The following is a 22,783-nucleotide window of genomic DNA, read 5'->3' on the forward strand; positions in this document are numbered from 1 at the left end:
GAAGGGATCTTAGAGGCCTTCAAGTCCCTCTTCCTCATCTTAAGAAGCATGTCTTAATGAGACTGAGGCATAGAGAAATTAAAATGATTGTTGAATTATAATTAAATTCTGCAGGTATTTATCTAGCATTTAAAGCACCAAGAGGCAAAGAAGACTAGCACATAGTTAGTCCTTGCCTTCAAGGTGCTTCAAGTCTACCAGAAGAGGCAGAACCCACTTAGGGAAGACTTTAGAGGTGCCACATGGCTGTGTGTGTAAGGCACCCTACAAACTTGATACTAATAGCTGTATGAAAAGCACAAATTAACATTATCGACGTTGTCATGTATTTGGCTGGCCCAGGTTTGACTCCTCTGACCTAAGCAATAATTTAAGGAGAATAGAGACACGAATAATACAATGTGGTGGGTTATCTCCACATCACTTCTATTTGTTATTGGGACGTGCTTTTCTTTTTTAAATTTGAATATAATTATGCCTCACGTTTGGGCCGTGGTGACATAGAAAGTCACCAGTTTTCCAGTCCATGATCCACTCCATACTGAGAAAATAGCAGTCTTAGTCTGAGTTCGAATCCTTGCTCTGCTGCTTGATGCCTGTGTGGCCCCCAAGCTGGGGCCTCTCTCTTCTCCCCTGTCGAATGAGAGGGCTTAGAACTGGCTGACCAGAGGGCCCGTCCAAAAGAGAAATCGTCTGGTTTTCTCTGATCCCAAACATCAGCTTAAAAGGTCTCCTGCAGACCTTCCTGACCAAAGGAAGGAGTTTCACTTCAGGAAATGCTTGTGTATCGTATGGTTGTGACACTTTGTAAATCAGCTACTTAACAAGATTTCCCTGCTGATTTTACGGTCTACGGGTAAAATAGATGTTAAGGAAGTCAGCAATTAAGCAGATTGCTCTAGGTTCTAACCATCACATTTAAAAGCAAGATTTGAAATGTGATCCATCTACTAACCTCAACGGGCTTCAATCCCTGAAATGATAGTAATAGGTGACATTTATATGATACGGTAGCAAGTCTGAGCGGTCAAATGACTTCCCAAGTTATATAAATAGCAAGTGCCTGAACCTGGGCTCAAACCTAGATTTCCTTGACTCCAAGTTCAGGGCTTATTCTAAAGAACTGGAAGCACAATGGTGCCCATCAGAACTGGCCAAACAAATAGTAGCATTTGACGGTAATGGGATAATATGCTGTAAGAAACAATATGTAGAAGACTTATATGAATTGATGCAGATACAGAGCTCCAGAACCAGCATAATTTACCCAGTGACCACAATAGCATGGTCACTGAATTCATTAGAATTCTGATGATTTCAGTGTTGTTTTCTTTTACGTTATTGTGGTCATCATTTATCCATCCCCCAGTTGATGGGCAGATATTTTGCTTCCGTTTCTTTGCTATAGCAAAAAGGTGCTGCTATTTTTTTTCCTTCTGTTGTGTTTAGTTTCCCCTTTCTGGTGGTTCCTCCTATTGGCTCTAATTCTTGCTTACAACATCACTAATGTGAAAATATGTTTAATAGGAATGTATATGTAAAACCTATATCAGATTGCACGCTGTCTTAGGGAGAGAGAGGGAGAAAAATTTGAAGCTCAGAAGCTTATGGAAGTGATTGTTGATAATGCAAAATAAATTAATTTTTTTTAAAAAAGATGCTGCTATAAATATTTTGGTACATATTAGAACTTTCCTTCTGTCTTTTACTTCCTTTGGGTGTATGTAGTGTCATCCTGGGGTCCCAGAGTCTATACCATTTGGTATTCCTAGTGTAATTCCAAACTTTTTCCAATTCATGATTTGACCAGCAAGCATTAATTAGTGTTCCTGTCTTCCAGCTGCCCCTGCAAACAGTGACTGTTTTTGGCTTTTGTCATCTTTGTCAATTTGATAGGTATGAAGTGAAACCTTACAATTGTTTTAATTGGTGTTTCTCTTGTTGTTAATAGAGTATCCTTGGAGCATCCTTTCAAATGGTTTGACAGCCAAAGGAACAATCAATTCAGAGAATCTAGGTTCAAACCCAACCTTTGTCAACCCCTTTCTATGTGACCTTGGGCAGGCTACTGGATTTTTCTGGGCCTCAGTTCCTTCATTGGTGAAGTGAGGGGTTTGGACCAGATGACCTCCAGGATTCCCTCTGGCTCTGAATGAATGGTCTTCTGATGCTTGTTGATCATTTACATTTTTTATTTTGAAAACTCACTGTTGATTTCATTTCTTATTTAATGGGAGCAGAGTCTAAAATTTTACAATTCTTTGATTATATCTGCTCTGCAAAGAATGTGCTTCTGACTGTTGAAGAGCCTGAAATGGTCAAGTGAATAGGCCACTCTTACAAAAGGCCTATTCAGGCAGAATAGGCTACTATTTTCACAGAGTGGTTCATGGAAGTGGGAATGATATAACTTTGAAAAAGGTGGAAGGCCATTTGTGTTGCAGGGGATTGTACAAGCAGTCAGTGTTACCAAAGGAAAGGAGAATGTTCTTAAGCTTTAAACCCTTCCTTTCACCTCTAAAGGTCTATGTTTGAAAACCTAACACTTTTTCTACTAATAAGGGACCTTTTGTACTAGTCACATTTTCATGGGATGTTGGGCTTTTTTTTTTTTAACACTTTCAGGCTTTATTTCTTTTGCTATTATTTCAAAACAAAAAAGTGCAGAAATATAAGTTGTCCAACAGAAAATCCCTAATATCCAAGGGAGATAATCTGAATTAAGGTAGAATTCATTGCCATTGGAAATATCTTGGCTAAGAATAGTTTTTATAATATGGCCACAGGGGCTTTTGAACTAGTTTGTGGTATCCATTGGAGGCTACTCTTTTGAGTTTGCCTTTTTACTCAGTGATTATTGTGGAGTAAGATAGCAAATTCAATATTATGAAGTTCTTCTTTCTAGTAAATTTTAAGACTTTAGTGGTTCTTATGTTTGTTCATGTTTTGGTTTCCACCCTGTGAGAGATACAGAAGTAGGTGTTCAATGTTATTTGAAAGTGCATTTTTCTGATGAAAGGAATCTTCTGTCTAATTGAACACCTTCCCTTGCTGTAGTATGATAAAAGTGATAATGTCCCTTTTGTCTGTTTGGCCACAAAAAGTGTTAGTAATTTTGGTAGTAAACCCATGCCTCTTTGAATGAAAGCTTTTGAATCACTCAAGATATTTTCCTGACCACTTCTCAGTGACAAATAAAAATTAAAATCCTGTTGAATCAAAATATAAATAAAAAACTGTATAATTGTAATCAGCTAAATTAACTATGTCTTTGATCAGCTTTATGTCCAGATAAACTAGAATGTGGGTCATTTACTCATCTTTTTTCATGGCCTAGCTACTTGTGAAAACTCTATAATTTAAATTTTCCATATCTAGAATTCAAGGCATCCTAAATGTATGTAGACCGTAGGTGCACTTGTAAGTTTATTAAAATTTAAATCATTCACGATCTCTGCCTATGACCAAAGATAGTAATTTTTGTTTTCTGTAGTGTGAGTTTAAATGTGGCTACTTCAATTTGTAATTTTATCCATGTCTTCTTTCCTTTAGTGCATTGTGGACATTTTGGATAAGGTGAAGGTTTTTAGGGGGGATAAGTTACTCTTTCGAAGACAATGATAAGTGGTTATTTAAGTAGTCTAAGCCATTCTAACTTTGGTAAAGAATATTTAAAGACTGGTGTAGTCTGGCTTGGGTGGAAAAATAAGAAAAATACAGGAGTAAAACTTTTCTCCAACTATCAGTACAGTACTACATTATCCACTTTATTTTGAGATTTAGTACATGAAGCCTATTTCAAAATTAATTTTGTGTTTAAGATATGTCACCAGTTAATGGAGCCTGCAAAGGAATTAGGATATATTCAGGTTTTGATTGGGTAGTTCATGCTTATTTCTAAGAATATAAATCCTATTGGAACACATTGTGTTTGGTAGTGGTCCGGACGCTTGCCCCCAATTTAGAGGTCCTCTAGTTTAGACTTCAAGAGAAAATTTGGATGATTGATTGAAAGTCTCTGCAGGTTGCTTCCTGCTTTCCTAAAGTCTTAAGATCATGGTATAGTTTTTGTTGTTGTCCTTAGGAAAAATTATCTCATCTGTTCTCAAGCCCATTAAAGCTGGTTTGTTTACACAGGCCTCAGTTACTTGTTTCCTTTGTCATATGTCAGTGCTTTTAAAGTGTATGTGTGAAAGACAGACAGAGACTATATGTGTATACTATAAAGAAGTAAAGAAGAGCAAGGTATTTTAAAAAGATTTTGAAGCCAGTATGAATCTCAAAATACTATTTAAGAAACTTCTGATTGTGTCTGTACCATATCCTTTGTGATACAGGACTGTGATGCAGTCTCTGGGCTTCTGTTCCCCTTTCCATAAAATAGAAGAGATTGGATGAAGAATATTATTTATATCTCTTGTCACTCTAAGTCTTGTCGTTTTCTGGATCTTCTTGGGTGAAGATGGATACTCAGTACCAGTCTGTTCAACTCCATTGTCAGTGGTAGAATTATTACATTTTAAGAAAAAAATAATTTTGAGGTTATAATTCCATTTACATAACTTGATTTTACTATAAGAATGACCCTTTTGACCCCATTAGTATTTGGAGGTGGTCTATACTTTTATAGTCTGTCATGTGTCCCCAGCTAAATTCTACCTGTTACCAGTAGCTTGTGTTTGACAGGAGTGAAATGGACCATTGAAACTCATTGGTCCCTATAAAAATTGAACCCATGAACTTGGCACTACTTTCAAACCAAGTAAGTTAACCCAAATTATAAATTGTAAGGCTCAACACAAAATTAAATGAATATGGTGGTAGTAAATGATGTGAGCAACTAGCCAAAATGTCAGTCAGCAAACATTTATTAAGTACCCACTATGTTCTAGGCATTGTGCTAAATGCTGGGGATACAAAGAAAGGCAAAAGATAGTCCGTGCTCTGGAGGAGGTCACAATCTAATGGGGGAAACAATATGCAGATCATATGTACATACAAACTATATGCAAGGGTAAGTTGGAAATAACCAATGTAGGGAAGGCACTAGAATTAAGAGGGCTCAGGAGAGGCATCCTGTAGCAGGTGGGATCTTAGCTGGGATTGAAAGGAGGCCAAGGAAGCCAGAAGGTGTAAGGGAATGGAGGAGAATATTCTAATAGTAGGGAACCGCCCATGAAAATGTCTGGAGTAAGGAGATGGGAGTATCTTGTTCGAAGAAGAACTAGGAGGCCACTGTTGTTACTAGATTGAAGGGTAGGTATTGGGGTGTGAGGTTTAAGAATACTGGAAAGGGCAGGGCATGCTAAACAGAGAACTCTGCATTTGATCTTCGAGGTGATAGGGAGTCATTGGAGTTTATGAATTAGGGAGGTGTTGTGATCAGACTTGTGCTTTAGGAAAACCATGGGAGTGGGGAGAGACTCATGGTAGAGAGACCAGTTATTCCAGGCAGGAGGTGATGAGGGTGTGCAGTGTCAGAGAAGGGGGGGAGAGATGTTATGAAAGTGGAAATCAGGCCTTCAGAAGAGAGTGTTTATGGGGAGTCAGAATGAAAAGTTGAATATGATACCTGGGTTTTGAACCTGGGTAAGTGAGAGGATGGTGGTGCCCTTGATAGTAAGAAGGCATTTTGAAAGAGGGGAGGGGGATAATGAATTCAGTTTGGGAGTGTGAAATAATACAGATGAGACAAATCTGTATGGATAAATATATCCATGTGTGGGTGTGTTCAAATAAAAGTGTATGCTTTGGTTAGCACATGAATTATATGTGAATTTAGTGAAGCTATTTTTGGCCCAGTACACAGCTGGTTAAAAAAAATAATAATAAAATTAGCTCTTTGGTTTCACTTCTTCATTTTCTCTTCTAAAATTCAGAAAGTAAAAACCAAATTACATTTCCAACGCTTGCACAGAGGTCAGAGAACCATGGTAAAACATTTTATTTCTTTCTTGTTGTTGTTAGTGGCAGCCTTTGGGAAATTTGTGGCCTAAGAGTTTGTATTTTCTTGTCTTCTTCCATCAGGGACTCCCGCGTGACCTAGGGACAGGCAGATCATTCACTTCTCTGTGCCTCACTGTGCTCGTTTGTTGAGTGGGTACAGAGGGTACCTGGTAAGGGAGGCTATTCTGAGGAGGAGTAGCAAGTTTTTGAAATGGGCATAAATGACTGCATGATGTTAAGTAACTGTAACATTCCGTCGTAATACTTGCCCTCATCTTGTCTCACCTGGGAATCTGATGGCCAACCATTAACAGTGGAAAGCTCAGCACAACAAAATGGACATTTGAATGGAAGAAGTGAGCAGATGACAAAAAAGAAATGGGCAGTGCCAGGGAGAGGAGGGTAGAGTTGGTGAAGGAGATGGAGACTAAGGAAGAAGGGGTGGTTTCCCCGCCCCGACCTTGAGTGACTGGCTTATAGCCCGCATATATGCAGCATTCTCTTCTTTCTTCTGTTGGTCAGTGACATAGAGTGACCTGCTTCATTGGATTTTGCTGCTTTCCAGCTCTCTTCTTTCTAGCTATTGACTATTTATTGAGTCCCTATTTAGGTATATGTAGCATTGCAATGCAGTGCTGAATTTCTCAAATTGTAGTGGAGAGAAATTATTCCTACTTTTAAAAATAACAATTATTGTGGAGGAGGGCTGGTATGTTTTTGTTAGAAGTAGGCTTTTGTTACCTAACTCGTTTGTTCAGATATTCAGCTAAGTAACCTTTAAGTATTTTTTTTTAATCATCTCAATTATCTAGTTTTAGTTTGAATTATTTTTTAAACTAAAACATGAGTTATGCTGCTTTTCAATTCGGCATGTAATGTTAATCTTTAAATTACTGTAGTTTGGGTTTTTGCCTCTAATTACATGTTTGTACATGAAAGCATACTCTTAAATCCAAACACTCAAGCCAGCAATACCCATTCAGGTTCTGATTCATTTGTAAGATTCTGGAAAATTTTTGATAGCTTTTCAGCATAGTTAGGATAGAAGACGTTTGTACTTAATTGAGTATGGTAAAGTTATCTAGAGGTCATACTTCGAAGGAACCTTAGCCCTCGTAAATATTAACGGAAATTCAGAAATCACTGAAAAAGACGTCTGAGAAGTAGAAACATCTGCCACAAAGTTCATGTACCTTACTCTATAGAGAGATCTCAGGCCCTCACTTAGAGGCTACTTATTGACTTAAATTAAGTACCTTTAAAATAATTTAAATTCAAATAAGTTATCTGGTTTCTCAGGGCATGGCAGATAAGCAGCCTGTTGGGGCTAGGATGGAAGGCTTGATAGAAGGGTCTCCTGAGAGACAGGTGGAAAAGTGAAAGTAGTGAAAACTGATAGCCAAGATGAGCTTCAGTAAAGCAGATATGAATTAGGAAAGCACAGCAATCTTGGGTTATTTATTTAGTACAGGGACAAATTAAAGCTTACTTTATATAGTTAGAGACGATGCACATATTAATAAATACAAAATAAATGAAAATTTAAATGCCCTATGTATATTGGTGGCCCTTTTGGGGCATTACTATATTATAACTTATCATTGTAACAGTGATTCAGATGTTTAGGAAGTGGTGATAGTTCGTTGAAGTCTATTCTTTTATCTATTTTCCATTTTTAGATGGAAGCAACAAAAGGTCAGTTTTGAGTTACTTCGGTTGCCTAGCATATCTTTCCATTTTTAATTCTTCTAATTTGATACTGATTTTGGGCAAAAGATCTAGCAAATCATTGGTCTGATTTTTATACAGACAGCAGATCAGGAAGAGCTAAGATTGGTAAACAATTATCTGTGAAAATATATTCAGTTTCCCTTTTTGCGATTATTTCTTGTTGCTTGCCTTGTCCAACTCTTCAGCTCTCTCCTTGAAGAAAGTTTACAATACACAATTAAAACTTATAGTCAATCTATAAGGCTTTGGTGTTTCTCTTCTCTTCTGCCTGGGTTGGGTTTTCCGATGTATTTTCTCCCCTCATTTCCACAGGGTCTCATCCTTGGAAGTGCTACCATTTGGGTCCATATATAGATTTGAATCATAAGGCTCATTCAAGAACTCTACCCTAGTTCTAAGTGGCCACTTTTCTTCTATGGGGTTTACAATTTAGGTCATGACTGAAATTAACTGTGCTACAGGGTAATCAAACAGTTAACATTTTATGGTTGTTAGTGGTATCTGACTCTCCATGACCCCGTTTGGGGTTTTCTTGGCAAAGATGCTGGAATGATTTGCTGTTTCCTTCTCCAGCTTATTTTACATAGGAGGAAACTGAGGCAAACAGGGTAACCTGGGAAATGCTTGTATTTTGAGCCATCTAATCTTTGAACTCCACAGTCTTTAAAATTACAACCGTAAAACTTCCTTAGAAGAAAGGTCTGTGGGAAAATATAAATTGGCCTTGCTGTTTTGGGGTGATTCATCCATAGCCTGCATGTTGTGATTTCTGTTGTCAGCTGATCATCATTTCCCTGGCATATGCTACGGTGACGGTTTCTTCCACAAATGCACACAACTGACATTAAACTTGTGGTGCACAAGCTTTCTACCCAAGAATTCTGACTGGTGATGCTGTGGTGAAAAAAATACTTGACCTGACATCCAAAGACCTGAGTTGGAGTTGCAGCTCTGCCTTTACCTAGCTGTGTGGCCTTTTCAAGTCACCTTCTCATCTGTGAGCCTGTTTCTTCACCATCAAGTGGGGCTGAGGGTATTTGTACTAACTGTCCGGAAGGATTGCCCAATTAAGTTCAACAGACATTAAATGCTCTTGTTCTCAGGGCACTTTGCCTGGCACTTTGTTTGAATCAAATAAGATAATGTAACCATAAAGAGCTCCATAAACATAAGCTTTATTATTAGACTCATAGAAGGACTCTTGTCCTTGGAAGTTTGGGCCCATTTAGAGGCCTGAATTATAAGGCTCATTCAAGAACTCTACCCTAGTTGTAAGTGGCCACTTTTCCTCTGTAGTGTTTACAATTTAGGTCATGACTGAAATTAACTGTGCTACTGGGTAATCAAATAGTCAACAAGAATTTATGAAGTGCCTATTATGCGTGAGACACTGTTAGGTGCTGATGATACAAAGACGAGAATGAAATAGTCTGTGCCCTCCAGGGGCTTACATTGTACCTAAATCGATCTATATTATATGGATACAAAATAAATACAGGGTCATTTTGGATAAATGCTTCTTTCTTTCCTGCCAAACCTTCTGAGCCTCTTTCTCTCTTAATGTATCAAGAAGGAGAAAAAAATACATACACATCAAAATATGTAACCTTTTTGTTCTGTGTTTGTTACACATTTGCCTCTGTCTTATCAAAGCTGTGTTCATGTGTGATAAAACTATGAGTCCCTGTAGGGATTAGAGCTTGCCTTTCTAATGTAGTTTTGAACCAGCCTCTAACCTGTGGGTGGCTGGAGTTGTACAAAGCATGCTAGAGACAGGAGAATCATGACACAATCAGAAATATAACTAATTCCACAGTGAGTAAAATAGCAATTGCAAATGGAAGCCCCCCTCGTAAGGAGGGCTTAACGCTGCTGATTCTAGGGCCATTTACATACATGAAAGGAGTTGGAATACAACAAGATCATTCTGGGGTCTTGAGACAGTTCTCTCATGGTTGGCATTTCTTGGGACAATACAGATGTTCTTGGGTCTCCTGGGAATGGTTATTGTCTGAAGTCTTCGGGGTCATGAGTACTCCACGGGGTAAAGAATCAGAGTTCTATGACTGGAACAGGAGTGCAGTTACCTGGAAGTTACAAGGAGCAGGAATTATGAACATGTGATGGATGACCCTGGGAAATGGGGGGAGCTAAGTCCCTCAATGAGCACCTGATACTGGTCCAAGCAGAGGCCAAAGGATTAGTGTTATGTCTAGCTCAGGGCCCAGGCCTGCTTGCTGGGCCTTAGCTCTGGGAAACAAAGTATCTCCAAAATATTTTGACAAATGGCAGTCATCTTTTATATAACAGGTAGCCAATAAAAATCAAGATGTGAAGGTGACAGGTTCTAACGCCTTTTAAAGAGTAAAGTGGAGGTATCATAACTACATTAGTAGAAAAGGCATTTGGGCTTATTTTTTCTGCATGGTAAGAAATGGACCCACTTACATGGTTTTTGAAAAGGTGGTCTTTCCTTATTTCCTTTATAAGATGACATGGCTTATCTATAAGTGATTATTAAGTGCCTACTTTGTGACAGGCACTTTGTTAAGTAAGGGGAATTGAAAGGCAGAAATGAAATAGTTGTTGCCAAAAGGAGCTTAAATCTGTTATGGGAAATAGCATGTACAAATAGATGCAGAATACTTTCACGCAAAGGCATCAGTAGCTAGGGGTGATGGGTAATGAGGAACAGCTTCATGCAGGAGGTGGCTCTTAGGTGGAGCTTTAAAGGAAATGATGAGAGGCTCTAAGATGCATAAATGAAGAGGAAATGAATGTCAGGCCCACTGGACAGATCAGCCTATGCAGAAACAGAAGTATGACATGAAATCTATGGGTGAGGGACTACAAGCATGCCAGTTTGGCTAGATTGAAGAGTGTATGCATGAGGAGGATTAAAGCATAATAAAGTTGGTAAGTTAGACTGGCGCCTGGTTATAAAGGGCTTTAAATGCGAGCAGTGTTAAGCCAGGGAGTTTTGTTTGACCCTAGAGCAACCGCAGTTTCTTGATCAGGAGAGTGTCATAGTCATCAGATTCGTGCTTTAGGAAAATCCCTTCAGTAGCTGTGTGGAAGATAGATCAGAGAAGGGGGAGAGATTTGAGGGGGCCCAATGAGGATGTAAGAGGTGATGAACGCCATGTAATTGGAAAGAAAAGGATGTACGCAGGCTATATGTTGTGAGGTACATAGCAACTGCTTGTATATGGTGGTGGTAAGGGGGAGTGAGAAGTTCAGGATGATGACAGGGTTACACACCTGGATGACCGGAAAGCTGGTAGAACCCTTGAGAGAAATGGGAATGTTCAGAAGGGTGGGGTTTGGGAAGAAAGATAGGGAGCTCTGTTTTGGAAGTATTGAATTTGAGATTCCTCCAGGACATCCAGTTTGAAATGTCCACCAGGCTGTTGGTAATCCAGAACTGGAGGTTGGGTTCATGTTCTCTTTTTTCTCTTTCAGATGCAAGTATGGACATAAAAGCCTATGATGTTTTCTCCGGTCCACCGCTTCAGAGATATTGAGAGGAAACCTGAATACCTCCACCCAGAGAAGTGTATCCCTCCTCCTCGCCCAGGTTCTCTAGGAACCATGTGGTTTATCCGAGATGGCTGTGGTATTGCATGTGCTGTCATCACCTGGCTCCTGGTCATATATGCAGATTTTGTGGTCCTCTTCGTCATGCTGATTCCATCAAGAAACTATATTTATAGTGCAGTCAATGGAGTAGTATTCAACAGTCTTGCTTTCCTGGCTCTGGCTTCTCACTTCCGGGCTATGCTGACGGATCCAGTAAGTATCTTGGTCTTGTTTGTAACGGGGAAGTCCTTACGACTTTGGCCTTTAAAGCCTGCAAGCCCATCATAGTGTATGTTATTTAACCTCAGCAGCATAGGTAACAAGCATAGTTTGGTTCACAAAGTGTGAGTGACTCCTAGACCTTATTTCCTTATAAAATCCAAGTGTTGGATCAGATCTATATTCTAGCTCTAACTCTGTGATCATATGATCCCACTTAGTTATTTTTAATTTAAACCTTTATAATTCCAAGGAGAGGAAATAAAACTTGTCAACAAAGTCTTCATTGAATTTGAAAAAGGACAGAAATTTGTACCGTGACTTGAATAATTGCTCCATATGGTAGTGTTTTGTGTATTTTGCTGATGCAGTGATATTCCAATTAGTCAAAAAGTGTTGTTAGGTACATGCTATGTGCAAAGTCCCATCCTAGACAGAGAGAAAACAGAAATAAAAAATGAATCAGCTCTTGATTTCAGGGAACTTCTGATCTATTAAGGGGAGACGGCACATCAACACAAATTATTCTAATAGGCAGCTGACTGCTGTAGTGGATCAGGGGTCGGATTTGACATCATGAAGACTTGAGTTCAGATCCTGCCACAGACACTTACTTAGCTGTGTGACCGCGGGCAAGTCACTTAACCTCTCTCTATGTGTACAGTTTCTTCTTCTATAAAATGGGGATAATAATAGCACCCTGATATATAGAGTGGTTGTGAGGATCATGTGAGATAATGTATGTAAAACATTTTGTAAACCTTAAGGTGCCATATAAATGCTAGCTGCTGTTACTAGAATATGCTGGAGAGAACACTTTTTTGCTGGGATTTTATGTGAGGGGAGGTCTGGATCAGGGAAAACTTCATTAAAAAAAAGTACATAGGTAAGTCTTTGAAGAAAGAGAATTTCAGCAGTCAGAGATGAGGAGAAAATGCATTTTGATTATGGAGGATGACTTATAAATGTGCAGAGGCTGAAGAGAAAAGAGTAAGTTTGGGGGAAAACTGTTAAGTCCATCTGGGCCAAAACATGAAACGTATGAAGGGGAGCAATGTAAAATAAGGCTGGAAAGGTAGGTTAGGGCCAGATGACAGAAGATCTTCATGTTGGGCCAAGGAGTTTGTGCTTCAACCTGTAGGCTGGTGAGTACTAATGGAAGGGTTTTGAGCAGAGGACACCTAGACACTCCAGCAGGATTGTCTTGGCAACTGTGTGAAAGTCTGGCTAGTTAGGAAGCTCTGTCAGTTGTCTGAACAGGAAGGGAGGAGGGCTTCAGCATAGAGTGGCAGCTATGTAAAAAGGGACACGTGAACTGTAGGAAAGACAGAGGAAAGGGAATGCCTTTCCTGATCTCTGTAGCTGTGATAGGGTCTCCTACTCCCTTGTTCCCCTTCCAAGAAAAGAATGTGTGCTGCTTGAGGAGAGAAGCATTCACTTATGACTGTGTCCTGGGTGCTTGGCCTATTGGTGCTTATTAAGTATTCAGTGATTGACTGATTAAAGTAGAATTGATAAGAATTGGCAGATGACAGGATGTGGGAAGTGAGGATGTAAAAGTCAGAAGATTCCACAGTTCAGAGCTTGGTTGACTACAAGGTTGCCAGTGGCATCAGTAGAAATAGGAGGCTAGGGAGAGGTCCAGGTTTAAAGAAGGTGATGAGTTCAGTTTTGGACCTTCTGAGTTGGAGGAGCCAATAGGATATCTGGGTATGTGTCCGATAGGAAGAGATGTGGAATTGATGCGAAGGGAGGAAATTGGGCTGGACATAGAGTCATCTGCACAGGGATGATCTGAACTTATGGGAATGGATAAAGTCACCAAGAAAAAAAGTATAGAGAAGAGAAGGCTAAGGACGGAGCCTTAGAGGACACCCATTTTGTAAGCGCTAGTTATGTGAGGCAGCATGATGTACTGGATGAAGAGCTGGGCTCAAGTCCTGCCTAGGCCATGTACTGGCTGGGTGATTCTGGGCATGTCACAGAAGCACTGAATTGCCCTAGGCTAAGGGTCAACAAACTCTAACCAACACCTGCCAACTGGTTTTGTACTGCCCACAAGCTGAGAATAGTTTTTACATTTGTTGTACAAATATGTACAGTGATTTGGCCTTCGATCATGGTTTACTGACTAGGCAGTTCTCTAAGACTGTAAGCTGCAGAGAAGGTGCCAGCCAGGAGAGATAGAGAAAGTTACTTCATTTCAGAGTTCAGATTTCACTCTGTCAGTGAAATCACAGATCCAGTCTCTACTTTCCTTTTCAGTTCTGGACTCAGGTATTGTCCTTATGCCTGACCCAGATATATATACTGATATATTAACTCAGTGGACTGACCATCCAACTGCATGTCCTGCAAAGTCTGTATGGTAGGCATTGTGCATCAATTTAGTATTTTCTGTATGGATTATTAGACCTGCCTCTTTTAAGTAGCTGTGGATCTCATTGAGGAGGCCCTATAGTATTCTAGGGCCAGTGGTCAGCAAATAAACCACCACCTGCATCACCTGTTGTGTGGCTTTGAACCGAGAATGGTGTCTTCACCTTTAAATAAAACTTTACCAATATAAAAACCATTCTTGGCTTGGGGCTGTAAAACAACAGCAGCAGCCCACAGACTGGAATTAGCTGACCCGTGTTCTAGGGCTTCATACAATCAGTGCAGTTATCATCTGGAGAATCTCACCGTTTTTAGGGGATCCCTTTGCCATTGTCTTGTGCAGAACGTTCTTCACGACAGTGGCAAACATCTTTTGGCAAACAGACATTTCCCTTGAGCTGAAGAGGGTGAAATCATGATAAGAGTCTTAAGGAAGTCTTCCCAGAGTTTACAAGGATAGGTAGGATCCAGTTTGGCCCGCCAGCCTGAAAACTGACAACTTTCAGATTCCCTGGGCCTCTGGGGGAAAGGATTGCCACACTGAAGAGCCTCTTCCTTTTCCTGAAAAGCTAGAAGAGCTTGTTTTAGCCTTTGGTGTCTCTTGGCGACTATCTCTACATCTAGCCATGACGAAAACAAAGGCTCTTACAATGATGATTTAGCTAAATTTACCAAGCTGTGGGAATGGCTATTTTATTTCTTCCCACCCTAGTATTAAATCCTTGAATATTAGTTGTCTCTGTTCATTATCTTGTATGGAAACAGAATGCAAGTTCTTTGATAAAGACCTCCTTTGGCTTCACTGTCACTTCCACTGTTGCCTCTGGGAGATGTATTTTTAATTTTAAAAAGGGAAAAGAAACTAAAGCTATTCATGACTGTATGCAAACAAATCTTGTCTCTCCAAAGACCCTATGGAAAATATGTTAGATGCCAAGCTTGCTTTGTTTTGTAAATGTACTACTTCCTAAACAGTGCAGAGGGCAAGTTTTGTTTGTGTCCCTAGGAAAAGTTATCTTTGCTATGGTTCAGTTATAATGTTGACTTTTCTGGCATAGTGTAATCGCTTCTAATCTGTAAGACATTGCATACCAGCATGGTGCTGTTCTCTCTAATCTACCATGTTGCATCGTATGTTTAGAGGAATTTTGGATGAAAGAAAGTTATGTAGTGATTTTTCCAAACTACAGAAAATATGAAATAGTGTTTTTATTTTCAATGTCAGTTTTATTCATATTGAAAATACACTTTGGTTTTGTTGTACTATACATTCTTTCTGTTACTCTCTCAGACAGTACAATTTACTGAAAATAAGTCTGTTCTACTCAGGTGGAGCTAAGGAACAGAGTGGTGACTGTGTGCATCAATTGATTGATTGAGAAGCTATTTAAAAAGGGCTTGCTGTGCACCCAGTGCTACTAGGAACTGTGAAGGACATGAAAGAAACATAAGATATAGTCCTTGTGTCATTTACACAAGGAAATTAATATGCATTGAAGGGTTAAGTGCTAAACTGCTTGGTACTTTTAACTTTGATTCCTGGGATTCCTGGCATGAACTTTCCAAAACAGACTACCTATTTCACCAGATTGTTGTAAGGATCACATGATACTTATTGTCACCTTTCATTATATATATATATAAGATTTTCTTTTTTTCCCTGTAATTGCATGTTAAAAATTTTTTGAACATTTTTTAAAAGTTGAGTTCTAGGGGCAGCTAGGTGGCGCAGTGGATAGAGTACCAGCCCTGAAGTCAGGAGGACCTGTGTTCAAATGTGACCTCAGAACAAACACTTGACATTTATTAGCTGTGTGACCCTGGGCAAGTCACTTAACCCCAGTTGCCTAAAAAAAAAAATAGTTCTAAATTATATCATTCCCTAACCTCTTTCCCCTCCCCCTTCTCTGCAATATCTGCAATCAGATATAGTTTATACATGTGTAATCATGTAAAATATTTCCATATTAGTCATTTTGTACAAGAAGACACAAATAAAAAAAGAATGAAAGAAAAAGTGAAAAATGGCATGCTTCAGTCTAGAGGCAGATAGCATGCTTCATCACGAGTCCTTTGGAATTCTGGATCATTGTATTGCTGAGAAGAGCTAAGTCATTCACAGTTCTTTATTGTATAGTATTGCTGTTCTGTGTACCATGTTCTCCTGGTTCTGCTCACTTCAGTGTCACCTTTTATTATGAGAAGTCTTCCCAACATCTTGCCCAGCCTTCAGAGTAGGTTAGACATTCCTTCCTGGTGTTACTAAGCTACTTCCTAATTCCAGGATTCCAAATAAATTCTTAGCCTAAGAGTAGATCTTTACTCCATAAGAAAGTCAATCCACTTTCTAATGCACATTGCATTAGATCAATCTAAGGGAATAGAGTGAGGTAAATAAGGTAAATTTAACAAATATTTCTTTATATGCAGAACTACAAGGAGAAAGAAACAAGCATTTATATAGAGCCTACTATATGCCAGGTACTGTGCTAAACCCTTTACCTATATTGTCTCATTTGATCCTCACAACAAACTTTCAAAGCAGGTTCTGTTATTATCTCCCCTTTACAGTTGAGGAGACTGAGGCAAATAGAGGTTAAGTGATTTGCCCACAGTCACACAGCTAGTAAGTAACTGAGGCCAAATTTGAATTCAGATCTTCATTACTCCAGGCCCAGGGTTCTATCCACTGTGGCTACCTAGTTGATAAACATAAGGGTAGGATGAAGCAGTGTTATATACTTCATATAGAATCCAAAAGCCTAGGTTCAGATCCTAAGCTCTGCTTTTTAATTACCTATATGACATTGGATAAGTAGCTTCACACCTCTGCTCCTCAGCTTTCATATTTGTAGAATGGACTGGATGATTCTACTTTGTAAATGCTGTAGTCCTAACTATTTTTCTGATGGTTAAACTTAATGTTGGGGCTGGATCTAGGATGGCAGAGTAGCAGGAAGACATAGAGCAAGCTTTCCCCACTCCCTAACTCCACCAAAACAAGTCTAGAAAATGCTCCAGATTGAATCTTGATTGAGAAGTCCAAGGGAAAAAAAAATCAGCAAATCATTTTTCCATTCCTGGTTGGTATAGGGAAAGAGAGAGGACACTGGGAAGAGGGTTTGGCCAGGAATGACCACAAAGCATTCCAGCACAAGAGAAAGCTGCATTTTAGGGCAGGAAGAGGGGCTTACACTTGAGTATGGTACAGGAACAAGGGCCAGCTGGCAGCTCTGTGACTCACTGCCCTGTTCTGGCTCATTGATCCAAGGTGAACTGAAGAGAGAACCTGCACCTAGAGGTGGATTTCCTGAGTGAGGAGCAGTCACAAGCTTTGAGAAAGAACTGAATAAGGAATAAGTTCAAAATGAAGCAGCAGTTGTCGGACTCGGACCCCCAGAGCTCAGTGGGGTTTCAGTTCCAGACTTAGAAAGGACGTCAGAAGGAAGCCTACGGTTCTCTCCTTCTGAACCAGCGTTGGTCAAAAAGCATTTGTTCAGCACTTACTATGTGTAAGGCACTGGGGGTACATACAAGCACATATGCCACCCTCAAGCCCCATCCCCCCCAATAAAGAAGACAGCCCCTGCCTTGAAGGAGCTTACATTTCAATGAGAGGAAATTATGTGAAAGGAAGCTAAAAATTGAAAGGGAGAAGATACCTGGGGCAGGAACATGGTGAAAAAATGAAGAGAAAGCTGGCCTACGTGTGCCGATGGAAGGTTACAGTCAGGAGTGTGAATTCCGGGGCTGAAGTAATCTTCTAGGATAAAGAGGTTTCTTGGGTATAGTAAAGTGATAAAGTCTGCAGATCATTCTGGTAAAAAATGAAGAAGCGGGAAGTGAGGTGGCTCAGTGGGTAGAGCTCTGGCCCCGGAGTCAGGAGAACCTGAGTTCAAATCCGTCCTCAGACACTTGACACTTACTAGCTGTGTACCCTGGGCAAGTAACTTAACCCTGATTGCCTCACCAAAAAGCAAAAACAAAACAAAAAGAAATGAAGAAGAAAGCTTTCTAGTTGTCTGATAGTAGTTGAGTCTAGTAATAGTCTCCTAGAACACCTACAGTCATGTTGCTCAAACCCCAGGTCAGGAATTTGCAGAGCACAGACCAGGAGGGCAGCAATGATCAGACCACCTTGAGAAAGCTTTGAAAAGAGAAAGTGTTCAGGTTCCCAGCCCAAGTTGTCCCTGAGATGAAATAATACTCAATCCCCCTCCTTCCCCCCCCCCAAAAAAAAAGAACAAACTGGCAATAGGACCAGGCCAGACATTCTTTCCAGAAGAGCACAGATCTTGTCCTTAACATAAAGTCTGAAGTCAGGAAGGCTGGAATTATGAGCAAACAAAAAAAAATAATCCTGGGGGCAGCTAGGTGGCGCAGTGGATAGAGCACCAACCTTGAAGTCGGAGGACCTGAGTTCAAATCTGGCCTCAGACCAAACACTTGACACTAGCTGTGTGACTCTGGGCAAGTCACTTAACCCCAGTTGCCTAACCAAAAAAACAAAAACAACAACAAAAAATAATCCTACCATAAAAGGCTGTCATTTTGACAGGGACACTAAACATATAAAAACAGAAGAAGAATGTCTCCAAAATATATTCGAACAAAGCCTTAAAGAAAAATGCACCTTGATCACAAGGTCAATTAGAATTCCCAGAAGATAAGCAAATGTTAAAAAAATTTTTTTAACATTTTTATAAAAGATGAAAGAAAGAAAGAAAGAAAGAAAGAAAGAAAGAAAGAAAGAACAGAAAGAAAGAAAGAACGTACTGGAAAAAGAATTAACAGCTTGGCACAAGAGGTATAAAAAACCTTGCCCAAGTAAACTCCCTGAAAATTAGAATGAGCAAATAGGAGCTAAGGACTCCATGAAACAACAAGAAATATTCAAACAAAAACATAAAAATGCAGGAAATATAAGGTATCTGATAGCAAAAACAGCTGACCTGAAAAACAGATCAAGGAGAGATAATTTAAGAATCATTGGAATATATGAAAGCCATGACCCAATACAAGAGCCTCTAGACGTCATATTTCAAAAAATTGTAAAAGACCAGAGGGTGAAAGGGCAAAATAAAGAATCCACCAATTGCCTCCTGAAAGCAACTTCAGAATGAAGGTTTCTTCATTAATAAAACAGTATAGCCCAAATCCAGAATTTCCATGTCAAAGACAAAAGTACTACAAGCAGCCAGAAAGAAAGAATTCAAGTACCATGCAACCACAGTCAAAATCACACACGATTTACAGCCACCACATTAAGGAGAGTAGTGCTTAGAATATGATATTTCAAAAGGCAAAAGATATAGACTTACAACAAAGAATAACTTACCCAGCAAAACTTACCCTACAGTAGGAAAAATCAACCTTTAATGAAATAGAGGACTTCCAGGCATTCCTGATGAAAAGATCAGTCCTTCATAGAAACTTTGAAATGCAAACATAGGAGTCGATAGAAGCATAAAAAAGAAATCATGATTAAACAATCATAAAAGACTAAACAAGGGTAAACTATTTAAATTCTAATATGCAAATACAATACATGTGACCCCTTTGAAACTTACAGGGGTCATAAAGGGAGTGTAGTTAGATGGAGGACCTGGGGGAAGTTCTGTTATGTCTTGATTTTAAAGAAAGAATGAAAAGGTAGAGGAAGAGAAATATACTAGTCAGGAAAAGGGAAAGGAAGATTAGGGGAAATTATCTCCCGTAATCAGTGTTCAAGTAGAAGTCTACACAAACAAGAACTGGGGAGTAACACTTGACGCATACGCATCTGAACTGGTGAAAAGAGGGAAGAATATACATGTGCACACACTCCTTCTCTCTCTCTTTCTCTCGTGTGCACAGAGTTGGGGTATAGAAATATAGTTCAGTGGGGCACAGTGGATAGAGCACTGGCCCTGAAGTCAGTAGGACCTGAGTTCAAGTTCGGCCTCAGACCAAACACTTGATACTTACTAGGTGTGTGACCCTGGGCAAGTCACTTAACCCCAATTGCCTAAAAAAAAAAAGAAAGAAATATAGTTCATTAAAAATGAAAAAGAAGGAAGATAAGGGGGAATAAAAGAAGAGGAGGGCATGTTAAAAGTGAGATTAATCTTAAAAGAAAGGATGAACAAAAATATTTATACCATTTTTGCAATGCCAAAGAATTAGAAACTGAAAGACATGCCCATCAATTGAGAAATATATAAACAAATTATATGATGAAATACTGTTGTGCTTTAGGGAATGATAACAGGGTGATTTCAGAGAAACCTGGAAAGTTCTGGGTGAACTGATGCAGATTGTAGTTGAGGGGAACCAGGAGTCCAATTTACACAGTGATGACATTATTGTAAAGGTAAACAAACAACTTTGAAAGATTTAGGAACTCTACTCAGCATAATGGCCAGTACAATTCCAGAGGACCAGAGATAAAGCTTGCTATGTTGGTCCATGGCCATTGTGGACATTTTTGCTGATTAAAAAAAAATAAAATTTAATTTTAATTTTTAAAAGTTTATTATTTTATGAGAGACTGGATCTCCCTGTCTTCTCTTTACCTGGGCAGGGGCCAATATTGATCATTAGACAGGCTTTAACCTGTTTTATTTTTCCAGCCCCTCCTTAGGCATCCTGGCAGCTTTCTGCTCCTGGAGGCCCATCGTATTAGCACACCAGACTTAGTGCACACACACCCCATCAGCTTTAGCTTTGCTGCAGCTCAGGACCTCTGCACCCCAGCAATCCACCAGTATCAGCCTCTCCTAGGAGCAGGCATGCACCGCCACATCTGACCACTTAATGTGCTTTCATCAGTGTGAAACTTCCAGCGTATGAACTCCCATCACTGAGGCATCCTAGCAATCACATCTGTAACTTAGCGGTTTAAAGCATTGCCTGAAGCACTGGGTGACTACCTGTGGCTACCTAGCCAAGATGTGTTAGAGGGAAGATTTGGACCCAGCCCTAACTGCAAGACCAGTTTCTCTTTCACTGTGCCATGCCGTCTCACAGTAGTGGACAAAAAAATGCACCGCAGTATGAAAATATTCTAGACCAAAGACTCCATGGTTACAACTTCATCTTTGTCTCCAGTGCCCTGCACATAGTAATTGTATGTTTGTTGATTTCAGTAAATATTTTAAGCATTGTTCAGTTGTGCCATCCTCATGTTCTTCTGTGAAAACCGAATGAAAATATTTAAGTTGAAACTTTTAGGAAGAGTATGAATTGTGATGTAGTGTAAAAATGGATGCCTGTATCCAGAAGCTCTGCTTTCTATTTAATTATTATAAATCACACAGCTGTCTGTTCTCAGACAGAAATTCCCCCTGGCTTCCAGTGGCTTCTGACATAGTGATATTGACCAGAGAGATCCCTGAGAAAAGGGAGGTGTCTGTCACTGGCAAGGCAAGTAGAGGTATGTAGACCTGTCACAGATTTGATTACAATCTAGTACCCTGAAACAACTTTTGAAAACCTTCAGATTTTTGCTTCCTTGGAATTAAAGGGAATTTTAAATCATGGTACTCTATTGTTTTGTCATGCAGAAGCTATAGCTAAAATCACATTGGAATCCTTTCAAGTTCCCTCCCTCCATTTTTCCCCCTGAGATTGAATCTGCTTTAATTATTATATAATTACAGAGACATGGCTACTGGTAATGACACAATATTGTGGTACCTGATCAAAAGATGCTCTTTAATACTAAAGGTTCTAAAATATGAGTCTAGATCATATTAGGCAAGGAGGTAAGCCAACAGAAAGAACATTGAACTCGGTATCACAGGAATTGAATTTGAATCCTGACTTGTACATTTATTGCCTGTGTGACCTTGGATAAGGGCAGGGGAGACAAAGGCAGGCCAAAAGACAGTCCTTGCTCTTAAGGAGCTTATGGTCTGCTAGGAGACCATATGAAAACAGCTGTGTACAAACGAGCTGTGTGCAAAGAGTAAAATCCTTGGCACATTCTGAATTGAATGAAACGCAGAGTTGTTGGAAGTGTCCTTGTGTAAGACTCCCGAGCATTGGTCTTGGTGTCACAGTGTCACCACGGTGATTTCCATGCCTAGTCTTTATTGCTCTCACAGAGCATCTCTTTATTTCATAGCTTGAGAGCTGCAAGGACCTCCAGATCATCAATTTAACCCCATCCTTTTACTACTAAGTTCCATAGAGGTTAAAAGATTTCCCTGAGGTCGGAGGTAGCAGTAAGGGCAGCTCTGGGTTTTGGAGATCCTTTGACTTCCAATCCAGCCTTCTTTCCACTGCACTGATACTGCTGCTTTGCTCCTGACTGTCCTGCCTGTCTTTCTTTGCACCTAGAAGAAGCAGGGATGTAAGAGGCATGAAGGTGTCTCTAGGCTAATTCAGATCCCCTTGTGACTTTTTCCCCCAAGTTGGAAGTAACTTTTCACTTATAAATGGCTTCAGTAGGAGTTCCACAGAACAGAAAATCTTTAACAGCTTTTTCAAAAGTTATTGTGAAATGATGATGCCACAGAGCACAGTGAATAGAAACCTAGTCCCCATCAGAAAGGGCCAGATTCTTGTCAGTCCCCTAACACCTGCAGCCTGCAGAACAAGGGTGGGGCTTAGACGCTGCAGAGCCAGGTGTCTGAGTTCATTAGCTGAGGGAGTTTCCTCATTGGGATTTTTTTTTACAGCAATGAAATCACAGGTTCTGACCAAAAGAAAAACAGTTACAAAATTTAAAACCATCAACAACAAATCAAACGCTCAAAATGAGGATTAAAATCTTACTGCAATGCTTGGCCTTCAGGTAGGTAGGTCCAAATGAAAAATAAGCAGGGGGCGGGAAGCTTTTATTCTATGTCCCCTTCCATCTCTCTCTCTCTCTCTCTCTCTCTCTCTCTCTCTCTCTCTCTCTCTCTCTCTCTCTCTCTCTCTCTCTCTCTCTCTCTCTCTCTCT

The 22,783-nt window shown here is 39.8% G+C and overlaps 1 protein-coding gene across 3 annotated transcripts in view; it reads left to right on the forward strand.

The window, feature by feature from the left end:
• Positions 1-22,783, forward strand: part of ZDHHC3 (zDHHC palmitoyltransferase 3) — a 68,587-nt gene that overhangs the window by 11,274 nt on the left and 34,530 nt on the right. For 2 of the 3 annotated variants that reach the window (XM_020987339.2, XM_020987340.2), the window contains exon 2: positions 11,140-11,469. In XM_020987339.2, the coding sequence (XP_020842998.1) occupies positions 11,164-11,469 (306 nt within the window). In that variant the 5' untranslated portion in view covers positions 11,140-11,163. Of the gene's footprint in view, positions 1-11,139; positions 11,470-22,523; positions 22,634-22,783 lie in introns of those variants that run through there. The other variant, XM_078151658.1, reaches the window with a different exon arrangement.

Source organism: Phascolarctos cinereus, unplaced genomic scaffold (genome assembly GCF_003287225.1).
Source record: "Phascolarctos cinereus isolate Bilbo 61053 unplaced genomic scaffold, phaCin_HiC Scaffold_1;HRSCAF=81, whole genome shotgun sequence".
Classification (NCBI taxonomy): domain Eukaryota; kingdom Metazoa; phylum Chordata; class Mammalia; order Diprotodontia; family Phascolarctidae; genus Phascolarctos; species Phascolarctos cinereus.